Here is a 25,341-nt window from a genome sequence, read left to right as displayed (position 1 = left end):
AACGTAACCCTTCTAAGAAAGGGCAAAATTTGATTGACTATTCCTGCCTGGCATTACTAGCATATATCAGTTAGAACATGATGCAGTAGAAAGACCCCTGGATGGTTCCGTGAATTTCAGTGCCCTTATCAATAAAATTGGGGGACTTGGATTCTGTGAACATGTAACAATTTTAAAGTTGAAAGAAAAATAAGTTTAATTTATTAAGGTTCACATCTAATGCCCTTATAAGCATTTTATGCCTTTATGTGACTTGATTAAATCTGTCTCTGCTTCTACTGACTTTCTCTCACAGTTCTTTCCCTATACAACAAGCAAAACAACAGTGTGGGCCCCCAATCCCTACTACTCCCATTATTCCCATTCTTTAGTGGATAGGTTGGGTCATGGGCTAATTCATACTAGATTTCTACTTCTCCCAGGTCCTAGCATCTTCATGGCCTCTTCCAGTGCTCCCCAGGCATACTGAAGAAGATGATTGTATATGTGCTGGCCTAGATTGTACTTGGTCATATGTTTAAGAAGTGTTCAAAATCTGGCTAAACTGTGAACCTAAGAGCTGCCTTTGCATCATTTCTACCTTCTCTGCTTATCCAGATTGAACCAGTCTTAATCCCTGACCTGAGAAACTGGCAGGAGAGGATATAAAACCAAAAGAGAGATGAATAAAAGTAATGAGATGGTCACAACCACCAGTAATCACCACGAAAATCTTCTCACTAAGAATAGATCTTGGGAACCTTTGATCTGGATGCCCAGATCTGTGAAAGCCAGGACCAAGGAAATGGCATTCCTGGGCAAACAAGTCTTTTAAGTAGTCAGTTTATCACATGTGTTTTGTTTGTTAAGAAAGATGATTGACTTCTTGATACTATCCAGGTATCAGACATAACAAATTCCTAATCCTCGTGGAATTCAGAAATTTCTTAACTGTTAGATCTCTTTTAGCTTAGTTTTTAGATGGTTTCTCTTCATGGGAAAACTGCTTCTGGTATGTGAACACATTTCAAACTCCATAACACAGGACAGCCTTTTTTAAATTAAATTTTATATTTTCAGTCAGCAAAATTCTACCTTCTCTTTCCCCTCTCCACTTGAGAATGAAAGAAAAAGAAAACTTTGTTACAAGCATATAGAGCCAAGTCAAACAAATTTCCACAATGGCCATGCAAGACAGTCTTTCTTTACTTGTCACAAGACTCATGACACTTTAAAATAAACTTATTCTTAAGCTAGATATTTCTTTCCAACCATGTTCCCTATCATTTAAGCATCTATATGGCAGCCCATATGCACTCCATGGCTATTCAGTAAAGAGCCTACACTTGTATTCTATCCCCACCTCCCTAAATGAACCAGATTTAGAGCATTCTAGAGGTCTGCCCACTTTCCTTTCCATATATAGCCCTGCTCTGGCCACTGGCAGCCCTAATAGAGAGTGATTTGTATCTGGTTGACTGGCCAGATAACTCAGATACAAGGAATATTTTGAGGTACCTCAGCTCAAGAGGATTGCTTGGAAAGTAGGCAGCTAGTTTGTATATCTCTTTGTAATGCCTTCATATTTAGTCTAAAACCCATACTGATTAAACCTGGTCTCCCCTTATGGTAGTCTCTTGTCCTATATGCCTTTCTGGCACTGTGGGACTGGCCAGCATCCTCATTGACTTGAAGACTTGTTGTCAGGAGACTCTTGGAAAAGGGTCTTGTTTTAGGAGGCCCTATTAGGGCCTTCTAGGAATTTCAGTAAGTCCTTTTTGTAAAGTCCACAGCACTTAGGATAAATTGATCTGTGTGGCCAATGGAATTTCCCCAAAAGAGGCCAGAGTGTCTTTTTGAGTTTGATTAGGCACTGAAAGTGTTAGACATATGAACAGAACCCAGAGAGCCATCTGCCTTTGAGATAAAGACGGCTTAGCAACAGCAAAACATAAATCAGATGGAGCCCACAGTGTAAGAAAGGCACAAAGCCAACTGAATTGGGCCTTTGTAATTTCTCCATTATGTTTCAAAACACTTCCTTGGGACTATATAATTTGTGTGCATGCTGTTCTTAATGGAACTGTGTGATGCTATAGTTAACATATCTCCTTTGTTTATTAAGTAGGCAATTGTCCCAGATATATGCTGCTGTTGTTGAGGCTGTTCTGGCTGGCATTGCATGCTATGCTAAAACTTCCAGTGTAACCAAGGTAATTTGAATACTGTGTTTCTCTTCCCTTAGCAGTTCCTTCCTTATTTCCTTTCAAGAACTTTATAAAGACCTGTTTGCCGTCTGGACTCTACTGTCCCTCTAATTTGGTGTGAGCTTGGCTTTAGGAGACCTGGCGTCATGGAAATCATAGCCATTCTGACATGGCATCATTCCTAGGTTTGAGCTCTACCTGCCCACGTGACCAAGTCTGGTCTCCTTCCCTTGTGGCTGCTCTTGCAAGACTGTCTTTGCTATGTCTTTTTAGTTTCAACTAATTAATAGTTGTCTTAAAGGCATATGGTCATATTGAAACTATTTGGTATCCTGATAGATTTTTTTAAAAGGTATTTTAACATTTAAATCTTTAATAGATTTTTTAAAATGCTATTTTTCCAACTAAAGAAAACAAGATATTCTTTTAGAATGATGTTGTTTTTACATGAGCTATATGATTTGAGTTTCTGTAACTAATGTAGAAGACCTAGAGGTTAGAGTACCTTAATTTCCCTTCCACCATGAGTGGTGTTGCTTGAGTCCTCTGACCAAATTTTCAGTGATATTCTGCTATTTACAAATCCATTCCATTGAGTTACCGGATCCAGTTTAGTATGGAGAGAAAAAGACTATTTGCTAGAGGACAACCCCGTGAGACTGGCAGCTTACCAAAGCTGTAGTAAGGCCTTCCTGAAGGAAACTGTTCAGCAGTGGAAAGGCTATATCGTATCTGATTATCAGGGAAAGGGCTGACTTTATCTGTAGTCACTGCCTCTCTGATATTTCCCATCTCTACTCTGAGGGCATCCTAGGCTTTTTGAATCTCTGGCTTTTAGGATTCTCGTCCACATTGTTAATTTTCTAAAGATGAGCTAGAGTGGGTGGGCACCCCAGAACTCTCTTGACATTTCTCCTCAAAATGGTTCTTGAGTTAATTGAGGAAAAATGAGTTATATGGAATTGTTAAGTGCCAGGAGGTATATACAAAGTGCTAGACATTTCTTTTTAAATCAGTAATCAGACTTCCCCCTTATAGATCGTTTAAAGCTACAGGTCTTTGGATGTTCTTAATATGAAATAAAGGCACGAAATAGAGGCATTTACTTCTCACCATGTTTGACCCATGGCTAGTGTTCTAGGGTATAGTAGATACAGTGCTGGGCCTGAAGTCAGGAAGACTCATCTTCCTGAGTTCAAATCTGGCCTCAGGCACTTACTAGCTGTGTGACCCTGTCTGCCTCAATTTCCTTATTTGTAAAGTGAACTGGAGAAGGAAATGGCAAACTACTCTAATATCTTTGCCAAGAAAACCCCAAATGGGGTCATAAAGAGTTGGACACAAGTAACAATGACTGAACAACAACAAAAGTTTTACAGGGCCTTACCTAGTTTAAACTTTCTGTTAATAACCTCAGTAATTCACCTTGCAACTGGTTTGTAACCACTGCCATTGGGTTTCCATAGGGCCAATCAATGCTACCCAAGCTGCTGCTTGCTGACTGAGGTAGCCAGATGCCCCCTTTGAATTGTCACTGTATCCAAACAGGAATTTTTAACCTGAAGAAAGCAGACCTACATTTTCCTTAGCCAGGTATTCATGGGTCAGAGTAGATGGGGTCATAGATATCTTCTTTTAGACCAAATTTTAGTCTCACTTAGCTACAGGAGGAGTAACCTCCACTTGTCTGGTGCATCCTGGATATGCCACGGTATTTAATGCCTTGGATGTGTTTCTTTTACAGTCAAGGGAAGCAGCGGAGCTGATGTTTTGGAATATGCTAGATTCATTTCAGATGAAGAAGCTTAAGTCAGTTCTACGGTATGTAGCCACTGATTTTCATAGAGATCATTTGAGAATATGGTCCCATTTTAAGAAGAGTCCTATTTTCTTTCCCCTATCCCAAAGCACCATATTCAGGGTCCTCTTTAGGAAACCCTGAGGTAATACTATGGTATTTATTAGAGTTGGGGTCTGCACATTTGTATGAAAGAAAATTGAGGTCTAGGCTTCTCTAGTCAGAGAGAGAGAAAGACTATAGAAGAAGCAGTTATTTTAGGAATATCAGGCACAGGTTTTTTGTTTTCTTAAATAGTGTTTAATTAAAAGGGGTTTAACAATGAAAAATAGACAAGGTAGATATATCGGCTTATCAGTAAGTCACTCTATAAGCCCTTCTGAGCTGTGTTTTATCCAGGCATATACTTTTTTTTTTTTCCCTTTTTGGGGGGAATTTGGGGTTAAGAAATTTGCCCAAGGTTCAAAGGTGGTTTTTTGGGTGGGGGGGGGGGGGGGGGGTGTTAAGTGTCTGAGGCCTGAACCGAACTTGGGTCCAGCGCTTTACTCACTGCGCCACCTAGCCGCCCCCAGGCATACTTTTAATTGGATGTGACTATGGACAGTCAAGATTCTCCTGGTTCTCCCCTTTTCACTTTGTACAGTTTCTTTCCATTCACAAGTCTCAGGCATAGTTTTTCCTGTAGATAAAACAAACCTCCTGACAAGAGCTGCTCAGCCTCTGTGTGCGGGTTTGGAATGATGGACGCTGTCTCCTCGGGAGAGGATTGTGGGGACACACCTATGAGCAGTGGGATGTTTTGGGACAGTGGGTAAGAGTGAGAGGGCTCAGTATCAGGGAAAATGAGTTGGAATCCTCTCTTGATCACTTAGTGGCTGTGTGACTATGGCCGAGTCACTTAATTTTTCAGAACCTTGGTTTTTTCATCTGTGAAATAGTAACAGAAAGGGTGGCTAGGTGGCTCAGAAAATAGAGCACCAGCCCTGAAGTCAGAAGGACCTGATTTCAAATCCGACACTTAACACTTACTAGCTGTGTGACCTTGGACAAGTCACTTAACCCCAATTTCCCTGCCTTCCCCCACTCCAAAAAGAAAAAAAAAAAAGAATTGTTAGGGGCTGGCAAGTTGGTGCAGTGAATAGAGTACTAGCCCTTAAGTCAGGAGGACCTGAGTTCAAATCTGGGCTGATACATAACACTAGCCCTGTGTGACCCTGGGCAAGTCACTTAACCCCAATTGCCCTGCTCTCCCCCCTCCAAAATAAAAAAAAAAAAGAAAGAAATAGGAACAGAAATACTTATCCCATTTACCTCCCAGGGTTGTGGTTTAGAAAAAAAAACCAACACTTTATAAACCTTAAAGGGTTTCAGAAATGCATCTTTTCATTATGGTCCCATTTCTGGGAGACAAGACAGCCTGGGCCCAACATACACTCAATTTAGGCGAACCTCCCTTCTTCCTCAGTTTCCACAAAGGTCTGTGAACCTTGACTTCCTGAATAGTGTTTCATTACACATTGGGTGTGTGCTTGTCTTCAGGGAGCTCAAAACGCTAAATACCATCAAAGTTGGATTAGCCAGAGACTCAATCCAGACTTAAAATAGCCAGAATATCTCATGAATTCTTTTATCTGGAAGAAAAAGAAGCAAAGGACTAGGGAAGAAGTTATTATCAGGAAGTCGTGTTTCTTTAAACAACAAGCCCTGGGCCACAGTCCTGAGAAGAATCCACATTCTGGCCAGATTTCTAAGGCCTGCTGAGGGATGCACCTGAAGTCTCATGCCATGAAAATGGATGTGTAGAGTGTTCCCACATCACCAAAGATTAAACTATTCACAACATGCTACTAAAGTATGAAAATAAACTTTTGTACATTAGCAAATGTTTTCATCTATAAACATTGAAACCAAGAGGATTTGGGAGTAAGTTCTCAGTTACCCAGAACTTTCCATTCCCTAGAGTACTCTGTTCCCTGGCCTTGCCATTTACTCAACAAAGCCTGTTACCCTATGTTAGGGAAAATCTATGGTTATACAGCTCTTCACCTTTGGCCTGCGAGTAGGGAAGGGGTAAGAGGGTATACAGAGAAGAGAAGAGTCGAGGGAGTGAGACGTAGGATGGGCAGGATCTTGGTTGGTTGACTCTGAAGGCCTGCCCAAAGTCTGATGCAATTCTAGAGTTTTTGTAATCTTTTCTCTTGTTGTTGGGCTGAGACCACTAGTGAGGACAGCCTGAAAAGCCCATTCTAGCAATGGGGAGTTCTGCGACAAGGAGCTATCCCATGAGATAGTGAGATCATTCACCTCCTGAGATCTATAAACCACTGAGATATGGTACCCTCCATTTTTGTCCTTCTAGCCCCTTGGTTGATCCCTGTGCACTATGGCAGCCTCTCAGGCCATTGTCTCAGAATCACAGTCTGAATTGGAAGGGAGCGCAGAGGCTACCTCCTCCCTCTGTAGCATTCCCATGGTCAGTGAAGATGCTGGAAGCCTTTGTTTACCCCTGCCTGAGTCAGCTAGTTCTACTTTAGATAGCTATCCTTGGTAAGAAGTTTGTCCTTATAGCACGTCTAACTGTGCCTTAGTTCAGTTGAGCAAATGGACTTCCTATGTGCAAGGCACTGCTAAGCATTGAGCATACAAGAATCAAAAGGACACCGTTCCTGCCCAGAAGCAGTTTACATTCTACTGGGACAGTAAACGTGCACACAAGAAAGCACAATGTAAAGAGTACTCTTGGCCTTCACCTAAAATAGGGAGAAGTAGAAAACTCATAGACTTCATGGTGACTTCCCTGTCATTGACAGCATCTGAACAAAAGCCCGCAGGGAGGTTTTGGGAGACACTGGAGGAAAAGGCCTTTCCCTTCCAGTTGAAGCTAATTCTGTGGTTAGTGGCTTTGTGAGGAAGCAAGTTGGGGGACGGGTGGCTTTGGTCAGAGCTGGCTGGGAAAGAATATTAGCCCATGGACATTCTGACTGATCTTTACCTTTTGTCCACAGCTACAAGATTTTTTTTCGTATCCATGCTGTGAACAATCAGGGAAGGTGAGTATCTGTTTTTGCCTTGGGGAGGGAAAAAGAGAAGAAGCTACTTTAAAATAGAGGAAAACATGGCCAACAGCTGGCCAGGCCTGGTCTGCAACCTTTCCATAGCCGAAGAAAAACTTTTTTGAAGGGACTCGGTCTCCTTCATCTATTTCCTCAGAAGTTGCCTCAGCTGGTGTTTGGTTTCAAAGAGTACAATGCTTAATTAGTATATTCTTTCTACTGAGGGTTTTCTTCCCTCTAAAATTGGGAAAATATTAATTTTCTCTACATGGTTTAGATTAAAATTCTGCCTACTTGCTGCTAGTGGCCAAGTTGTTTATGAGACTCCCTGGGAGAAAATATACTTCCATGTTGAAGTGGCTGATTTGGGAAAATAGTGGTTATGTTTTGAGTTTCAGCATAAAATTAACCACTTTTGTGTTTTCTTTCTTTTTTTCCCCTTCTCCAGAATTGTACCTCTGGACAATGAAGACAGCTTATACTCTGTTAAAACGGTAAGCAAAAATACTAAGGAATGGCCATCCCAGAGGGGTCTCCAGGCAGGCCTCTGCAATTCCTAAATGGGGTCTTAGAATTTAGAAGAAACCCCATGTCAGATAGTGGGGTCACATTCTATGGATTATAGGGTCTCTAGACTTTCAGAGGATATAGGAAAGCGATTTTAAGAGAGGGAAGGTGCCTCAGTTGGCCCTAAATGCATCACATGTTAGTTACTTTGTTCAGGCAGCTAGGCTTGGAGGCTACTTAGAGATTTGGGGCTGAAAACCTTATGGTGATTGACATATCCAGGAATTTTGGCATCAGGGTCTTCTTAGAAATGTGATCTCTTTGCTAGTTTTTGTTCTGTGAGAATTATAATGAATCATCAGCAGTGAGATGCTCAGATACATTAAGATGGTAGTGAAAAGTGAGGAAAAATCCTGAAATAGGGAGAATCGAGGCTGGTTCTCCTCTCCTGGAAAAATCACTGGAATTAAGCCTCCCTTCTGGATAATCAGTCTTCAGGGTTTCTCCCTATGAGGTTTGGCAGCCTGGGGCATGTTCTTACAACTATTATACCTTTGGCTAGGGATGGTTATCTCAGTGTTGTAGAACATGATTCTTCCCAGGCCAAAGTAAAGGGCTTGACTGTTCCATGACCAAATAATGAACTCTAACTGTAGTTGATTGTTGTCTGAAGCTGTGCCCTTGTGTACAAAGAGAACAAGTGAGCAAGTATAGATGATTCAGTGCAAAGCCATCCCCACCAGTGGAAAAAAACAAGGCAAAGCCCTGCACGGAATCTGAGTGACAAGGAGTACTGGAGGCCATCTCACCCGGTCTGAGTAGGAATGACCTCCTCCAGCATGTGGCCGTTTGGCCTCTGCTGAAAAGCGAGAGGGAGCCCACTGTGAACACAGCTCATTTTACTTTGGGACAGGTATAATTATTAAGAAGTGTTTTCTGCAGCTTCTTCCCATACTTTCTTTTTCTGTCCTCTGAGGTGGATCAGAGCAAGTCTAATCCTGGCTCTGTGGCTATCTGAAGAGAGCTGTCATGCCCATCCTAACTTTGTCTTCTCTAGGCTGAATATTCTGGTCCCTTCGGTTGATTGGCGGATGGCATGTCTGTAGTGTGTTGGATTTTTTTTAAAAGGCCACATTCTAAAGGGTCTAAGAAGGTACAGCAAATGCTTACATGTTTGATGTCAGTAATATATATTGTTATTGAGTCCCTATATTGTTGATGTTTTCTGATCCTTTTAGACCACCTCAGTCTTGTTTCCTTTGGTCTCATAATTGAAAGACTGGATAATCCTAGAGGTTAGAGTGCTCTTAGAAGTCTAAATAACCCAATCCCCAATTAATTTGCCTGCTTAGTAATAGCAAATAAAAAAAAATGGAACAAAAAGTATTTTCCTGTTTTCCACCTTCCCCTTTTCTCATTTCAAGCCATGCTTCCTGCCCCAGCTGAAGGAGTACCACATCCTCCAGGAAGCTTTCCCTGACTACTTTAGCCCTCACTGATCTCTTTTGATTGAGCTTCCCAGATAGCTTAATAAGAGTTCATCTGAAAAAGATCTGGGAACCATAGAGGACCAGAAACTCAGCAAATGGGTCTGACAAGCAGTTAAGGAGGTGATAGTCAACATTATCCCCTGCCTTGTTTAGACCTTATCTGGCATATTGTGCTCAGTTCTGCTTGTCACATTTTAGGAAGAACATTGACGAGGAGAAGAATCAGGTTGTGAGTGGCTCCAAGTTCTCAGCGCGTGAGCCCAGAGAACTGAAGGCATGGAGGAAAGTGGCAGAGACAGATTTAAGCTAGATGTGAGGAAGGGCTTCTAACAGTCTGAGCTCCCCCTCACTCGAGGTCTTGGAGATTGGATGACTGTAGGTTGGGAATGTTAAAGAGAAGATCGATGGTCTTGTTTGAGTTGGGTGAGAGAGCCTTTGCAGTCCCTTTAAACTCTGAGGTTCTGTGGGCTGGGCCTATTGATGTGGAAAACAGGAAGGTGGCAGTTTTTATTGCTTCCAGCAGTATCCTTATGGAACATACAGCCCACTGGTTATGTAGGCTTTGTCAAATAACTTTTGGTTCTTTAAAATGAATTGCATATAAACCTCATTACCTTGTAGCTTTCCATCTCTAACCAGATTTAATTAAAACATACACATCTGCTTACCAAACTGTTGTACATTCCAGTGAGAAGCTAGAGAAAGAATTGACCATTGTTTCTTGCTTTCAGCCAGTCTACACTCCATTGAAGAGAAGTACAGCCTAAGAGAAATGAGTGGTTCCTTTGGATATCACTCTTTTTCCTTCTTCAGACTTGAAGGCTCCATGGAGGATAGTCAGGGATTTTAGGGTCCAAACAACTTAACTCCAGCCTCCATTAGCTTCGTGGCTAACCAGACTGGAAATTGCCATTCCTTGAGAGGTGTTTTTTTTTTTTTAAACCATTTCTGGGCTGGTTTTCTTTTGAGAGGAAGGGTGTGGTAGTTTAGGGAAAGGCACTGGCCAATTATGTCATTCCTCATTATCAGATTTCCATGTACACACAGGGTTCAGTCACAAGTTATTTTGCCTTTCTTCTCCTGCCAGATTTCTCCACCACATTGTTCTATTCATCTCCTTTGGTTTTCAGCTAATAAATTAGCTCTTTCTTTCTAGACATTGGAGAACTGACTGCCTCTGGGTCACCCTGATTTTATTTTAAGCCTCCCAACACTTCAGAACTTAACCTGAGCAAATGTTTTCTGAGCGTGTCATGTGCTGAGTACTGTTGCTAGATGAGAAAAGAGATGCAAAATCTGGTTAAACTGCTTAGCTCCCCTGCCTTGTTTTTCTGTCACAGTCTAACCAAAGCACATATACAAATTATTGTCATATGCTTATAGGCCATACACTCATATACATTCTTAAAGGCTTAGTTCTCTATCAAATTGGAGGAGGGAGGAGGGATCATTATTGCCTGGGAAGATCAGAGAAGAGATTTCTTTGAGATGATATGCGAAGTAGGGCCTTAAAGGTAGGATTTTTAAAAATTGAGATTAAAAAAGAGGATATTCCTGGTATACGAATCAGTATGAACAAAGGCACAGAGATAAGAACAAGGGGCAGCAGCTAGGCCAGTTTGGCAGGAACATGGTACACATGGATGGTAGCTAAGCTGAAAAAGTCATGTGGCACCAAACTGTGAAGGTCTCTGAATGCCAGTTCGTTCTTTGTTTAGTTGGCAGGGAGCCATTGAAAGGTCTTGAGCAGAATAGGGACATGCCTGAATCTACACATGAAGAAGATAAATCCAGCAGCTCCATGAAAACAAATTAGAGGTGACAAAGACTAGAAATCTAGGCAGATGTGCTGGGGAGCTGTCACCCTATTCCAGGTGTGCGGTAATGAGCGTCTGGGCTAGGAGAGTTTAGAAAGAAAGGGAGCAGATGCCAAAGACATTGCAGAGGTAGAATCAGGAGGCTCTCATGGCTGATTTGATGTGAGAAAGGAGGGAAAAGAAAGAGTCAAAGACAAGACAAACATTGCTATCATGGGATGCCATCACAATGGTAGTACCATAGACAGACATACAGAGATGAAGAAGGGGAGGAGGTAGTGGTCAGGGGGGATAATGTAATGATCTGAATATTTGCCACACATCTCAAAATAAGATCTCTGAGTATGTAGTGTATAGGTGAACATAGGGATAGTACATGGATAGACAGTCAGGAAATCACCATATTAATTGCCATGTAGAAAAGTATTTATGAGATTTTTTCTTTCCTACTTTTGATATTTATTTTCATTCAAATAAAGGTGTGAAAAACACTGTTCTTAAAAGTCAGGAGACCTGAGTTTGAGTCCAGTCTTCCACAATTTTATTACTATGTGATGATAGGCAATCCACTTAATCCCTCTGGCCTCAGTTTCCTTCTCTGTAAAATGGGATTAATATTTACACTGCTTATCTCACAAGGTTGTCTTTTAAAGATTTTTGACTATTTCTTCAGCAGTGTTGGATTTATCGTTCATTGCAGGCCTCCATGAGTGTATATGACATTCCTGAGCTGACGGGAGGAAAAGAATGCTTGGGGTCTATAGTTTTCTCGGAATCCTTTTTAACATCTCAGATCCTTGTTAAAGAAAAGGGTAAGTTTCATAAAGTCTGTTGAAAAAATGTTGCTAGAACTGCAAGTACAGAGTGTGAGGTAGACATTTCTAGACAGGGCCATCATGTTGGCTTGTTTTGTTTTAACTTTACTCTGTAATGAGGAAGGGGGATATCACTGTTACTATTGGGTCAGTATTAACAAAGGATTACTAAAGTCTTCTTTGAAAAATAAAGATTAATTCCCAATCTTGTTCATTCATCCACATGCTTCCATTTGTGGTGGTAAAAAAAAAAACAAAACTAAACCAGTCTGATCACATGGCAGGAAACCCCCCCTCCCAGATTGGAGGAACTTTATTTTTAAAGGACACCAGAGTCCATGTGCTCCTGAGAGAGGGGAGGACGAATGAGGGATGTTTGTGACCCTGGGTAGCCCAAGGAGGATGGGGTAGAGGGTGAGGCCGGGGTGTGTCACGTTGAGAGACTTGGATTTCTTCCGTCTCCCCTGCAGATGGCAGTGTTAAGGAAGAAACCAGCTACATGGTTCTGACTGCGCCCATCAGAAGATTCTGCTCTTGGCTGGTCAGTATCTCCATCTGAAATGGGAATGTGGTCTGTGCTGTGCAGGGCACCAGAAGACCCCTCCTTCTTTTGGCAAGTGACAGACTGTTGTCAGGTCCTCAGTTAGTTGCTCTAGTGGTCAGACTGTAGGGAGCCTCCTTCTTGGAAAATGGTTAGACCTGGTCATGCATGTTCTCAGCAGAGATTTTGTGGAAACTGATGGACTTATCCCTTCAATGGAAGGGGACCAGTAAAGTGCTTTTTGCCTATTTCCCCAGACTAGGCTTATCAGAATATTTGTGGTGCATCTGAATGTTTAATGACAGCAGCAGCATCTGCGGGCTCCACCTCCTCGGGACCCTCCCAGTCCTCGGGATCTCCGAGAGGCCTCAGAGCCCTGTAGTACAGTCTCTTTGTTTGACCAGTGAGTGAAGTGGACTGAGAGTTAATGATTGACTTGTCCATAGCCACACAGCTTGTAACTAAGTGTCTGAGACAGGATTTGAACTCGAGTCTTTGTGACTCCGTGCCTGGCACTCCAGTTGTGGTGCCACCATCTAGCAGCTCCTGGCACAGAGGACAACAAAGAAAGATGTAGTCAAGGAGAAGAGCTCCCCTGGCTTGCTGAGTGTTCTAAACTAATGCCCAGAAAGCCTATTTATTTACATAAATTTACAGGATCATTTCATAGAACTTCATACCTTTTCCAGACTCCATTAGCAGCTGTGGTATGATAACAAGAACCTGGAATTTGGAGCCAGGTGACCTGCTCCCTATTGTGGATGGGACCTTCAGTGCATCCCTTACCTCTCACCTCCTTGGTTTCCTCAGATGAGAGAGTTAAACTAAGTGATTCCCAAGCCCCTCCTAGCTCCAAATGCTGTTATTTTATTAGAAAGTATGACTTTTAGGAGTGATAAGTGAGTTTGAAATTGATTCAGGCATGGTGCCACATTTAAATTCTGTGTTTTGTATTATTGTACAGGGCATCTCAAAAATCTTAGAGAAGTTTTAAGTGGTTAGAGCTTAATCTGTATCACCACTATAGTTGCTGTAAAGCCAGGCTCTTATAATCTGAATTCCTAACTTTGAACATATTTTGATCTCATTCTTGCAGTGAATGTATTCATATTTTATGATTTCTGATAAGGAAAAAATTATGGAGGTTTTCAAAATAATGAGGACCTTGAGAAGTCATTCTCTTGTCTTCAGTCAGTGTTCCATCTCCAGCCTCCAACCACATGCATCTTCCCTTTAAAGATCTTTAGGGAGAGTTCCTAATCTTCAGTTGGCAAATTGAACAACCTCTCTATTGAGATCACTAGCTACCACCAGTCTCTGCTGGACAGGAGAGAAGGGCAGGGTGGGAGTAGCTCGGCTTCTCCACAGAATCCATTGCTTTAGACATTCACACATTCCCATTTCTATACACATGACCTCTACCATGCCCTCATTTTTACCTCCAACCCCAACATAGAAAACATCTGCAGAAAGTTCCCACAAGCCATATTTTCTATCTTCATCTGTCTCCCTCTTCTCTATCACTACTCCTTTTTCTCCAGCTATATGTTTACTATGTTGACACAGAAACACGTGGGGCAGGGGGTGGGGCTGGGTGGGTGGGAAACTTCAGTGGCCTCAGGACTTCACAATTTTGTCTCCTCGTTTCATCCTGTGATTTTAGCAAAGAGTGTGGGGATGGGATTTAGTGGGGGACCATTCTAGAACCAGTCCCAAATGTGTAAACTTGTAGGGCAAACATCTATTGTTGGATTTCCCTTTGGATACAGTTTCCTCTGGGCCTGATTGCAGATGTTGCACCAGTGGTGAACAGGGCAGACCTCCCTGATCATGACAAGTTCATAGCCTGACTCCCTCAGTGGGTGCACTGCAGATGGTAACAGACATGCATCATTTAGCTCAGGACTGTAAAACATCTGATGAGTTCTGCTGGACTTCTGATTCTTGCTCTTCTCCAGCTTATGAAACCAGGAATGAATTTAGAATCTGAGAGCCATTCTGTGGCTGCCTTTCCTACCCTTCCCCGCTTACGAACCATTTACATAAAGTTCTGACAACATGTATTTGTGTGACAAAACAGAGTGGCTGCTCTGAAATGTCAGAGAGGGGATCCTCTATCAAGCTCTGAGGAATGTGCAATTAGATGTCTCTATGGAAAGAAGATTGCTTCCTGGGACTTTTGATACAAAGCTCATCCAAGGCCCCAGAGTTATGGAAGGTCTAATGACAAGAAAGGCTCATGGCAAGTGAAGGAAGTGTGAAGCCAGAGACACAACAAGAGGCTTAGATCAGGAGAGATCTTGGTTTGCACCTAGGCAGAATGCTTCGTTTTGGGGAGGTCCCTTCCCCTCTCTAGCCTGCACGAACGATCAGGGGCACTTCCCAAATCTCCAAGGGCCACAGACTTAGAAGGGTGAGGCAGTTAGGGAGCAGTGTAGGGGCAGTTAGGGAGGGCTAGAGGGACAGGTAAGGGACAGGATGGCAGAGTTAAGGGGCAGGGAGTCATTCCAGTTCTGACCTTGGTGGAGACAGTTCACCTCTGTGGTCCTAGGGTTCCTTTTCTGTAAAGTAGGGAGTTCCATTTCATCACTCAGGTCCCAGACAGCTCTAAATTCACGATTCTTTGACCTCACTGATTTAAACCAAATGGAGGAAGATTGGGCTGAAATTTAAAGAAAGCTTGAACTAGATAGGAACACAGCTTTATTAATTATCAGCATAGCAAAGTTTGAATTTAAACCTTTAAATTAAATAAATCCCTTTCTCAGCCTTGGCCTCCTCTTCCTTTCCCTGCTGCTAACTAATCCCATTTTTTAATATTTTCCCCATGGCCCTAGTTACTTGTGTTTACTAAATGCTTTCTGCTTGAACCCCTCTGTGTTCTCCAGGTCCCTTTTAACTTGAGGATACTAGAACTGTATTCTGCACTCATTTGACTTGGATGTGCATTATTTTTTTTTTAAAGCAATCAGGGTTAAGTAACTTGCTCAAGGTTACACAGCCAGTTATTTCTGGGTGTGGTGCTAAGTATCTGAGCCCAGATTTGATCCCCAGGTCATCCTGACACTGGGGCTGGTACTCTTACTCACTGAGCCACCTGGCCGCCCCTAAGCAATTGGGGTTAAGTAACTTGCTCAAGGTTACACGGCCAGGTGTTTCTGGGTGGGTGCTAAGTGTTTGAGGCCGGATTCGATCCCCAGGTCATCCCGACACTGGAACCAGTGCTCTTACTCGCTGTGCTACCTGGCTGCCCCTTTGGATGGTATTATTAAGGTCTAGAGATTTTTACTCTGGGACCCATGATTTTGGTTTTTTTTTAAATATTTTTATAACTGTATTTCAATACAATTGGTTTCCTTTGTAAATCTTATGCATTTCATTTTAATCATTTAAGAACATTTTCTGACAAGGGGTCCTTAGGTTTCACCAAACTTGACGAAGAGAACCATAACACAAAAAGGTTAAGAGCTCTTGTCTTAGGGGGCAACTAGATGGCGCAGTGAATAGAGCACCCATCCTGGAGTCAGGAGGACCTGAGTTCAAATCTGTCCTCAGACACTTAACACAAAACTAGCCATGTGACCTTGGGCAAGTCACTTAACCCCAGTTGTCCTAACTTCCCCCTTCCAAAAAAGCAAAGAAAAAAAAGCTCTTGTCTTAGACCAAGATCCCTAATTTATCAATTCTAAGTCTCAGAGTGAATTTATTTGGAGTCTGCCATGATTCTGCAAAGATACACATTAAGAAAGTTCTCTGCATTGAGATCTGTCCCCATGGGAATTGGGCCAAAACTCTAGTGGCTTAGATTCATGAAAATATGGCTGCCGTGACCCTTATCAGTCCAACAGGTCATTCCAGAGTCAGTTTCTTTATCTATTTTCATGATCTTGACCTGGTAGGACCAACAAGTAGTACTATGCGCGACAATTAGCATATTTAAAGAATTACAGGTGAATGAGAAGAAAAAAACTGAAATGTGTATAAGGGTTTCCCTGACCCCCAGAAGATGTTTTGGTTTTTAAGTGCTTCTCTTCTTGGTAAGACTAAGCATCCTTTTACAAAATTTCCCTTTTGAGCACCTCAATTAATTTTAAAGTTCCAGTTTGAAGAACTGTATTGTCCCGAATGTCCGACTGTGGGTGCCAGGGAACCCAACAAAAGAGGGATTCCCAAGCCCTGGCTTCAGAATGTTCCAGGAAACATTCTTCTGATGCAACGGTTCTTTGGATGCTTTTTTTTCCCCGTGTCATAGACCCTTTGGGAAGTCTGGTGAAAACTATGGTCCCTTTCTCAGAAACTGTTCTTAAATGCATAAACTAAACACATAGGATTGCAAAGGAAACTGTTTATACTGGCATACAGCTATCAAAATATTTACAAAACACGTTCATGGAAGTCAGGTTCAGAAGCTGTGTTCTCAAGGTAGGTAAATACACTCAGTTTTAGTTGTGAAATACTAAATATCAAAGTTGGCATCATTTTGGATACAGGTGGAAGATAACGAAGTGAAATTGTCTGAGAAAGCACAGCTCACGGTGAAGGTGAGTAATGTTTATATGCTAAATAGGAACACACTTCGGGCTACAAATGAGCTGCTAGTCAAAGGAAAATTCCAATAGTCCGTCCAAATGTTGGAATGATTAAATCTGCAAGATTTCTAAATTATTCCCTTATGCAGCCAGAATGAGAACTAAGTGGGAGGTGATTGCTTGTCTTCAGTTCCTGCTCACATGACCTTTTCCCCTTCCAGAGAGGTCCAGAAATAATCATCAAGGGGGGAAAACAATGGAAATCCTTTCTTCTTGAATTTTTGTTCTCACAGGGCACAGTGAAATCTGGCCCAGGCAATCAGTTGATGGATCTGGGAGCTAAGGAGTATCAGGAATCTATAAGTCAACAAAAAAGATATGGTTTTTACAGCCAGGAAAGCCAGCTGCCTTCTCCCCTCCTTTTTCATATATAAGATGAGAAGAGGGTATTCATCATTTGCTATAAGTTGTGTTTGGTACCCTTCAGTATTGACAACACACGTATTATCCTTTCAATGTCAGTCAGCCACTCTGGGCAGCCTGACCACGTTTGAAGCTCAGGGCCCTGGCTCCAAGTGCATTTGATGCCGAGTGTGCTGAGTGAGTGGCCCCTGGAATCATTTCCTTTCTTGGCAGGGGGTGGAGACAGACCTGGGGACTCAGGGTGGGGGGAATTGGATTTCCTTTTCCCTTTAATCCTCTGTCCCTTGTCCTGGTTTATGGAATGAACATTTTGCAGGGTTTGTATTTTTCATTCAAGGCCCCAGAACACCTCCTGCTCCCATCTAAATCATTCTTCTTTGCTCTATTACTTGGGCATATTTCAGTAACTATTCCATTGGGGAATTTAGAGCCATTCAAGTCAGGTCCTCTAAGGACATCTCTGCTTGATGGCTGCCACATGCCCTCCCCATCCCTTCCTTCTGTCTTTCTCCCCTCATCAGTTATCACCTGCCCCCTTCTGATCCTCCCAGTTCTGTTCCTAAGGCCCTCAAAGACCATTATACACAATTCCTCAGGCTAAAGTGAAGCTTAGTATGTCAGCAGAATGTTGAGACCCACTCAACTTCTTCTCAAGCAAAGGCTCTCTCTCCAGACATCTTCAGCAAAATGTGAATTGACAGTTGGTGGTTCCTGCAGGATGAGCCCTCTTAGAAGATGGTGGCTCATTAGTTGGCTTGCTCTGTCCTTCCACCCTGTACTATGACTCCTGAGTACAAGTAAGGGTAGCTTTGGAATGGCCCCAGAATGGGGGAAGTGACCTAACGCTACTTGACAATCTGCCAGAGGTGGTAGTCATCTGGGGAAGTGTGACTGAGGGGAGTTTTCAGCTCTGATTCTCCTAAATGGTATTGCTTTTCTTTTCTTTTTTAATTTTAGGAGGATGAGTCTTTCTTGGGAACCCTCCTGACAGGAGGAGATAAAGCATATATTTATTCCAGCAATGCACAGGCCTGGCCAGAGGAAGGTAAGCAGTGACTCTCCCAGTGGAGAATCTTCTTTGATTGACTGCTGGAGCTCCATTTCTTGCAGGTGATATTTGTAGGTAGGATGAGAATGATTACTAATCACTTACCTGCAGGTAGGGTTTTATCATCCCCAAAGCATTTTCAGAGACATTATAGGATCTGATCATCTCAGCAGCCCTCTGAGGCAGGCAGGGATTGTTATCGCTGTTGTGCAAACAATGCAACTGAACCTTTCAAAAGTAAGTGACTTTTCTAGGTTCAGACTGGAATAAATGATAGATCTGGATAGAACCAGTACCTTCTGGGGCTAGGGCCTGTCAGAAAGCTCTTTCTCAAAGTAGATGAAATGGGGGAAAGAAGTTTGCTCACTTCAGTGGACTCTGCTTAGAGGCCAACATTGACCTCCTCTTCAAAATGTGAGCCCTAACCTGAACCAGTGACCTTTGCAACATTGCTTTTTCATCCTATATAAATTGCCCTTTTTTTTCAAGGCCCAAAATGAGATGGCCTTCCTTGGAGAAAATCTAGTCCCTTCACCAAATCTCTCAGTTTTTCCTAAAAAGTAGGACTATTCTGGGCAGTTTCAGCAATTTCATCTTCTTCCTTTTGAAAGTATTCTGTCTGGCCACAAATGTTCTTCATTAAAGCTTTTTGACCTTTCTTAGCTGACCTGGTTCATCTTTTCTCTTCTCTCTAAAAGGAAAGTCAGAAAAGATCTGCTCATTAAAGATGCCTGTTAAAAGTCTCTGACGATAATGGAGTTTGCTCCCTTGTCCGTGGAAAAGCTGCTATCTTTTGGTCCGACCTTAGAAGGCAGGATCCGAGCCAGGATCCTGGGGTAAAGGCCTATAGCCTTCAAATGTAATGACAGTCTATAAATAGTAGGTAATAGGCAGAACACAGATGCTGTTGTATAATTGCATGGCAGAGCCAATTATAATATTTAGGAAGGAGATCTGCCAAGGGAAGTGTGCGCCTCGTTAGCAAAGAGCCTTGTTAGAAAAATAGTTGCTGTTGTGTCATATTACATTCTCCAACAGGACTTGGTCCCTTCTGCAGTCCCTGCTTAGGCCTGAGGGTAGATGACCAGGGCCATCCAGGACCTTCTTTTTTGCATTTCTCAGAAGTTGGTTTTCTGTCTTGTTCAGATTCCCCAGGCTTCCCTGGTTACCCATGTGTGGGTTGGGGTCACCTGCCATTGCAGGGAAGATTTGGAGGCACAGAGGGCAACCAGGGCTCTGGGGAAGATCTATGTGTTGTACACCCCTGGGCCATGAGCCTAGAGTTGTGGCACCAGCTAGCCCTCTCTGAGGCACTGCCGTCATCGAATGAGACAAGTGGATGCCCTGGTTGAGAAGGGAGGCCCACAGCCGAGGCTTCCCACACTGTGTGAGGGTCGTGGCAGGCAGGCAAGCCTGCTGTCATCTAGAAGGTCAGCAGGGCCTGACCATTAATGTCTCCTCACCATATCTGACTCCTCTTCAAGTTCTTCAGTGTTACCATACCTGCCCCCACACTCCCAGGCCTTCCTTGTGCCCATGAACCATCAGAAGATGCCAGATGCCACAGTTCCCATCACCGTCTGGTGCTAATTCACTTCTCTTGTCCTATGCCCTCACACCTTCAAAATTTATACTCCAGTTGTTCTTCAGACACAGGGTGGGGTGTGCAGTGGATGGAGCACAGGCCTAGAGGCAACATAGCCTCAGACACTTCCTCACTGGGTGATCCTGGGCCAGTCACTGAACCTCAGTCTGCCTCAGTTTCCTCATCTGTAAAATGAGGACAGTAATAGCACCATCCTTCCAAGATTGTGAAAATCAAACCAGATAATAATTGTAAAGCACTTAGCACAGTGCTCAGCACATAGTAGGGGCTATATCAATGTTACTTGTCTTTATCATTACCTCTGTGCCTTTGCTCACACTTCCTCATCTCTACCTTTTGAAATCCTCTCCAGCTCTCAGAGCTCAGCTTAAATGTCACCTCCTCTGTGAAACTTTCCTGTATGGCTCCCAGCCAGCAGTGATCTTATTCCTCCTCTTAATTCTCAAAGCACTTAGCTTGTGCCTCTCTAATTTATTATGTGATCTTTTGTATTATATTAAGTTATATACACATCATCTCCTCTACTAGGTTCTAAGCACCTTAGGGAAGGAGCTGGGCAACTGTTTGATTTGATTGATTTTTTTACATTAATGTTTTATCAATGCCTTTTCTCTTTACATCATAGTCATTTCCGAATAAATAGCTACCCCTAACCCCAGCCAGGAAGCCTTCCCTTGTAACAAAGGAAAGCAGATCATCAAAACCAAATGTGGCAACTATAGCTAGTGATATATGCAATCTATTATACCCACTGGGGACCGTGTTTTATGGACCTCTCCCTCACTGCCCCTGACATAGGTCCTTCTGCAGAAGGAAATAAGCTTGCTCTCATCTTTTGGCAGAGGGGGTATAACTCCAAACCTAATCAACAGGAAAACCTGCCATTTTGGCTAATCTGGGTCATTGGGAATTTGTTATTTCTAGTCTAGTTCCCTCTTTTTACAGCTAGAGAAACTGAGGCACATAGTGGTATAGTGCCTTGCCAGGTAATAAGTGGCAGAACGGGGATCTTCTCAGTATGGCGGCCTTGCTTACTGTAGGGAGCCTATGTGCCCCTTCCCTGCCTTTCACTCTTCCGCTTTCATGCACTGACTCTTAGGCACGAGGGGAGAGAAGGGGGCTTCCCTACAGAGGCAGAGCATAAGCTGTGCCCATCAGCTCTGAACCAGTACTTAATGCTCTCTAGTGGGAAGGTGACTAAGAAACTGTGAGATGAACTTCTCCAGCTACATTACCAAAATTTCCGAAATGTTCTATTCCTTGTAGTGTAGTGTAAGCTCCCTTGGGTACACAGTAAGCTTTCCTATGGTCTCTTCCCATAAGCTGAGCTGAGGAAGGCTCTCTATTAAATGAGGTTGTGTCGATAAAGCACTTTGTAAACCTTAAAGCTCCATACAAATAGCATCTGTTGTTATCATTTGAATCTACTATGAGGAAGGAAAATCCAAATTCTTTGTTGGAGCTTGGAGCCACACTATTCTGGAGTTCCCCTCCCTCCCTTCCATTGGTCCTCTGGAATCAGGAAAGTGGTAGGAGAGAGAGGCCAGCTTCTTCCCACTTTGACCCCTGGGTGTCCAACAGTAAGGAAGTGATCTTCCTTCTTCAGTTCAGCAGGCATTTATTTTTCATATGCCTACTCTGAGCATAGGGGTGGGTGTGAAAACAAAATAAATGCCCTTGGTGAGCTATGTTCTGCTGAGGGACAGTATACATAGAAGTATGATTCCGGGTAAATTGAAGAGGCTTCTGGGAAAGGTGGCACTGAGAAGGAAGAACAGAGTTCTGAACCTCAAGGTTGGAGATTCTCAAGACCAGGAATGACAGAAGAGCTTCCTGGACAAGCTCCAGCCCCAAATAGGATTATCACTTGATCCCAAGTCAGCAGCCTGGCTCTGGAAATGAGCTCTCACACAGTCCCTGAGCACCTCCTGTGCAGCCTCTGCCTTGCAGAAATCCCTGTCCATTTTCACTGGTCCCTGCCATCTGGCTCACTGGTTCCTAGTGGATTATCTGATGTCCATCTGCCTCAGTCTATCTCCTGTTAATTCTTTCCTTGTAAGTTGTGTGGGCTGTTCCTGAATGTCATCATTTCTCATCCCAACTAGGCCTTTAGTAAACATGGGCTTCCTTGTGTTGGATGCTGTATGGTGAGAGTCACATGGCCCTGCTTTTGGGGCATTTACAGGCCAAGGCAGACCCTCACTAGAGTCTGCAAAAAGGAAATACTGACCATGTCAGGGTTAATGTTTTCATTAAGCACACACAAGGTCAGTGAGTCAGATATGGGGCAGAGATCCCATGTCTTGTCCTGAAGCTTCATGTCTTCTTCCTTATCAGTCCATTCCTGTGAATATGAGTACTGGACAGCATGTACCCATCACTTAGGATTCTCCTTGTGATAAATGTACTCATTTTCTTTTGTGTACCTGAAATCGCTTTTGCTGTATTTAAAGACATAACCAGGGCTCACCCAAAAGCCCCCAAGTGTGCACTGGACAAGAAGCATAGGTGTCATGCCTATCAAATTGTAGATTGGCACAAAGCTGTGGCGGAGAGAGATGACAAGGTGAATGACCAAACTGGAATCCAAAAAGATATTCAACCTTGGTATGGGGTCCACATCTAAATAGCTCAGTGATGGTTAGTAGGAATGGACTGATAAAATGTGGAGTCCAACAATTAGACTCAAAAATTTCCCAGCTATAGGATGAGGGAAATGTGGCTAGACACCAATTTATACTCTGGGGAGTTTGACTTCAAACTCAGACATATGTTAATAATAAATGATATATTCCTCTTCACTTACATTATTTCATTTCAGATCATAGATTTTGAGCTAAAAGGGGTTTTAAAGGTAACTTAATCCTCATTACCGACCTGTGAGGGATTTAGATGCATGGATAGTGTCAGGCCTGGAGTCAAAAAGACTCACCTCCCTGAGTTCAAATCTGGCCTCAGACACTTACTAACTGTGTGACCCTGGGCAAGTCACTTAACCCTGTTTGCCTCAGTTTCCTCATCTGTAAAATAAGCTAGAGAAGGAAATGGAAAATTACTCCAGTATCTCTGCCAAGAAAACCCTAAATGAAGTCATTAAGAGTCATACATACCTGAAATAACTGAACAACAATAATGACCAATCATGAGCCTCACTTTACACATTGAGAAGCTGATACTCACAGAGCTCATGTGACTTCTGTAAGATCACTGAGGGCTTGAACTCAGGTCTGATGGTTTGAAGAGGATAGTGTTTTCTGCTATGCCCTGCTGCAGCAGCCCCAGAACTCTAGCTCAAGCTGCACTGTGGTGGAAGGATAGTCCCTAGGAAGAGAAGGGTACGAGTGGAGTTGTTTGTGCCTGGTCAGAGTGCATGGAAAGAGCCAGATTAAGCTCTTGGTGCCCCGTTTTAGGGAGACCAGAGCACGCTCAGAGGAGGGCAGCCACTGAGGCAGGGAGATTGGAAACTGTCCAGGCCGCATGCAGATGAGTAGGAAGAACTCATCCTGGAGAGCCCAAAACTTAAAGGGGACATATATGACAGGAGCTTGTTGTATAAATGGATGATAACCGTTTTCTCATAGCTGAAAGGTTGTCATTGGAAGAGCTAGATTTGTAGTGATGGGGCCCAAAGGGCAGACTTGGGACCCCACATGACAGAGATGGGGAGAGATATTTCACTCTGATATGTCAGTAGGTAAAGGAACTACAGTTTGTCTACGAAAACTCCCTCCATCAACACAGATTACATTAAATCCTTAGAGAATTGCCTGAAATAAGAGAAGTCCAGCAATTTGTCCATGATCACGCAGCCACCAAGCGTTAAAAGCAAGAGCTAAACTCTGGTCTTTGTGACTCCAAGTCCAGCACTCTCCGTTCTGACATTCAGTTCCAGATGAGGGAGAATTCATTCATCACAGCAGTTCCAAAATGGGCTACTCTAATTGGCAGTAAGTTCCCCATTTCTAGAGGTCATTTTGTCAAAATTTCATAGAGATATCTGCTTTAGGCCTAGGCTGACCTCTCCCAGACTGTCATTTCAAACTCTGAAACAAACGATTCCTCTTAAGACTACATTTTGGGGGCGGCTAGGTGGCACAGTGGATAGAGCACTGGCCCTGGGGTCAAGAGGACCTGAGTTCAAATCTGACCTCAGATACTCAGCACTTACTAGCTGTGTGACCCTGGGCAGGTCACTTAACCCTGATTGCCTCACAAAAAAAACCCCAAAACCAAACCAAAAAAAGCTACAATTTAAAGTTCATAATAGCTAACATTTATATGGCACTTACTATGTACCCTGCACATTACAATTATTATCTCATCTGATCCTCACAACAGCCCCAGGAGGTCAGTGATATTATTATCCCCCTTTGACAGTTGAGGAAAGTGAGGCAGGCAGAAGTTAAGCGACTTGTCTAGGGTCACATGGCTGGAAAGTATCTGAACCTGCTTTTGAATTGAGGTCTTCCTGATTCCAGGCATAGTGTGCTATGCTATCTTGCTGCTTCATCTAGCAAAAGAACAAGGATCAAAATGCCTATTGCTTCTAGTAGCCTTAGATGTTAGGGACGCTGGGTGTTCTCATTGATAAGCTGAGTCCTCTTAGCTAAGCATTTTTTCCATGCCTACGGTAGAGATAATGCTGTTTGCCACCTGTGCCTGGCTGAGGTTCTTGCTCTTTCTTTGAGCTCAGTCCCGGATGAAGGTTGGCTCTCTTTGCCTTGATCTCCCTTGGTTCTGTGGTTAGAAGAAAGGTATGGGGCTAAATTTGCCATTGGAGTTGAAATTCCTTCCTCTGAACTGCTGTGCCTTCTGAGGAGATGCTGAAGGTAGGGAACAGGCAGCTGCTTATGGCCTTCTCTCCTGGGACATATGGAGGATTTCCAGGCATGTCTGGACTATACTAGAGTGAAAAAAGCTTGAGTCAAAGAACCTCAGTTCAAATCCCACCTTTGACACAACTTGGGTGACTTTGGACCCATGGTCTCCTCACCTATAAAATGAGGTGATTGGATTAGATTGCCTCTAAACTCCCTTCTGCTCTACATTTGTGTTTTGGTCACCTTAACATTATCAAGTGTTTCTGAGGTTTTCAGATTTGGAGATCTGAGAATTTATAATTTTCCCATCAGTCTGGCAATGGAACATTGAGTAACCACTAGAATGAGAGAGACCATGGGGAATATTTAAAGGGTATCTGATAAAGTGGGTCCATTGTCTCTTTGACGACTTCTTCAGGTTCAGCCAAATCTGCAGATGCTAGGTCTCTTATTCCTTTTTGTGGTCCTCCAAATGGTCCAGGAGCTGGTACCAGCTTAGTGTTTGGAGGGGTTTGAGGAAATTAGAAAGATGATTCTGTCTACTTTGAAATTAAGGTATAAGCAGAAAGTTGTTGAGTGTAAGGAGTGGCCTCATTTTCAGGGATACCCCCTCTCCATACCTGAGCCCAAGACACACTGAAGTTTTCATTGATCACTTGGTAGTTTTTGGAATTATTTTTATTAGCTTGAAATTTATAAACATTAACA

At 43.0% G+C, this 25,341-nt stretch overlaps 1 protein-coding gene across 2 annotated transcripts in view; it reads left to right on the top strand.

Annotated features, from left to right (window-relative positions):
- DNAAF9 (dynein axonemal assembly factor 9) overlaps positions 1 to 25,341 on the top strand; it is a 168,695-nt gene that overhangs the window by 73,696 nt on the left and 69,658 nt on the right. For both annotated transcript variants that reach the window (XM_069072485.1, XM_069072494.1), the window contains exons 13-20: positions 2,105 to 2,192; positions 3,931 to 4,007; positions 6,990 to 7,034; positions 7,486 to 7,531; positions 11,552 to 11,663; positions 12,137 to 12,207; positions 16,698 to 16,748; positions 18,117 to 18,204. In XM_069072485.1, the coding sequence (XP_068928586.1) occupies positions 2,105 to 2,192; positions 3,931 to 4,007; positions 6,990 to 7,034; positions 7,486 to 7,531; positions 11,552 to 11,663; positions 12,137 to 12,207; positions 16,698 to 16,748; positions 18,117 to 18,204 (578 nt within the window). The remainder of the gene's footprint in view (positions 1 to 2,104; positions 2,193 to 3,930; positions 4,008 to 6,989; positions 7,035 to 7,485; positions 7,532 to 11,551; positions 11,664 to 12,136; positions 12,208 to 16,697; positions 16,749 to 18,116; positions 18,205 to 25,341) is intronic.

The sequence above is a fragment of the Petaurus breviceps genome, unplaced genomic scaffold, assembly GCF_028583685.1.
Source record: "Petaurus breviceps papuanus isolate PSGF00001 unplaced genomic scaffold, PetGlider_PUasm1.0 140, whole genome shotgun sequence".
Lineage (NCBI taxonomy): Eukaryota > Metazoa > Chordata > Mammalia > Diprotodontia > Petauridae > Petaurus > Petaurus breviceps.
Note: the sequence above shows the minus strand (reverse complement) of the source record. Positions and strands in the feature narration are given on the sequence as shown.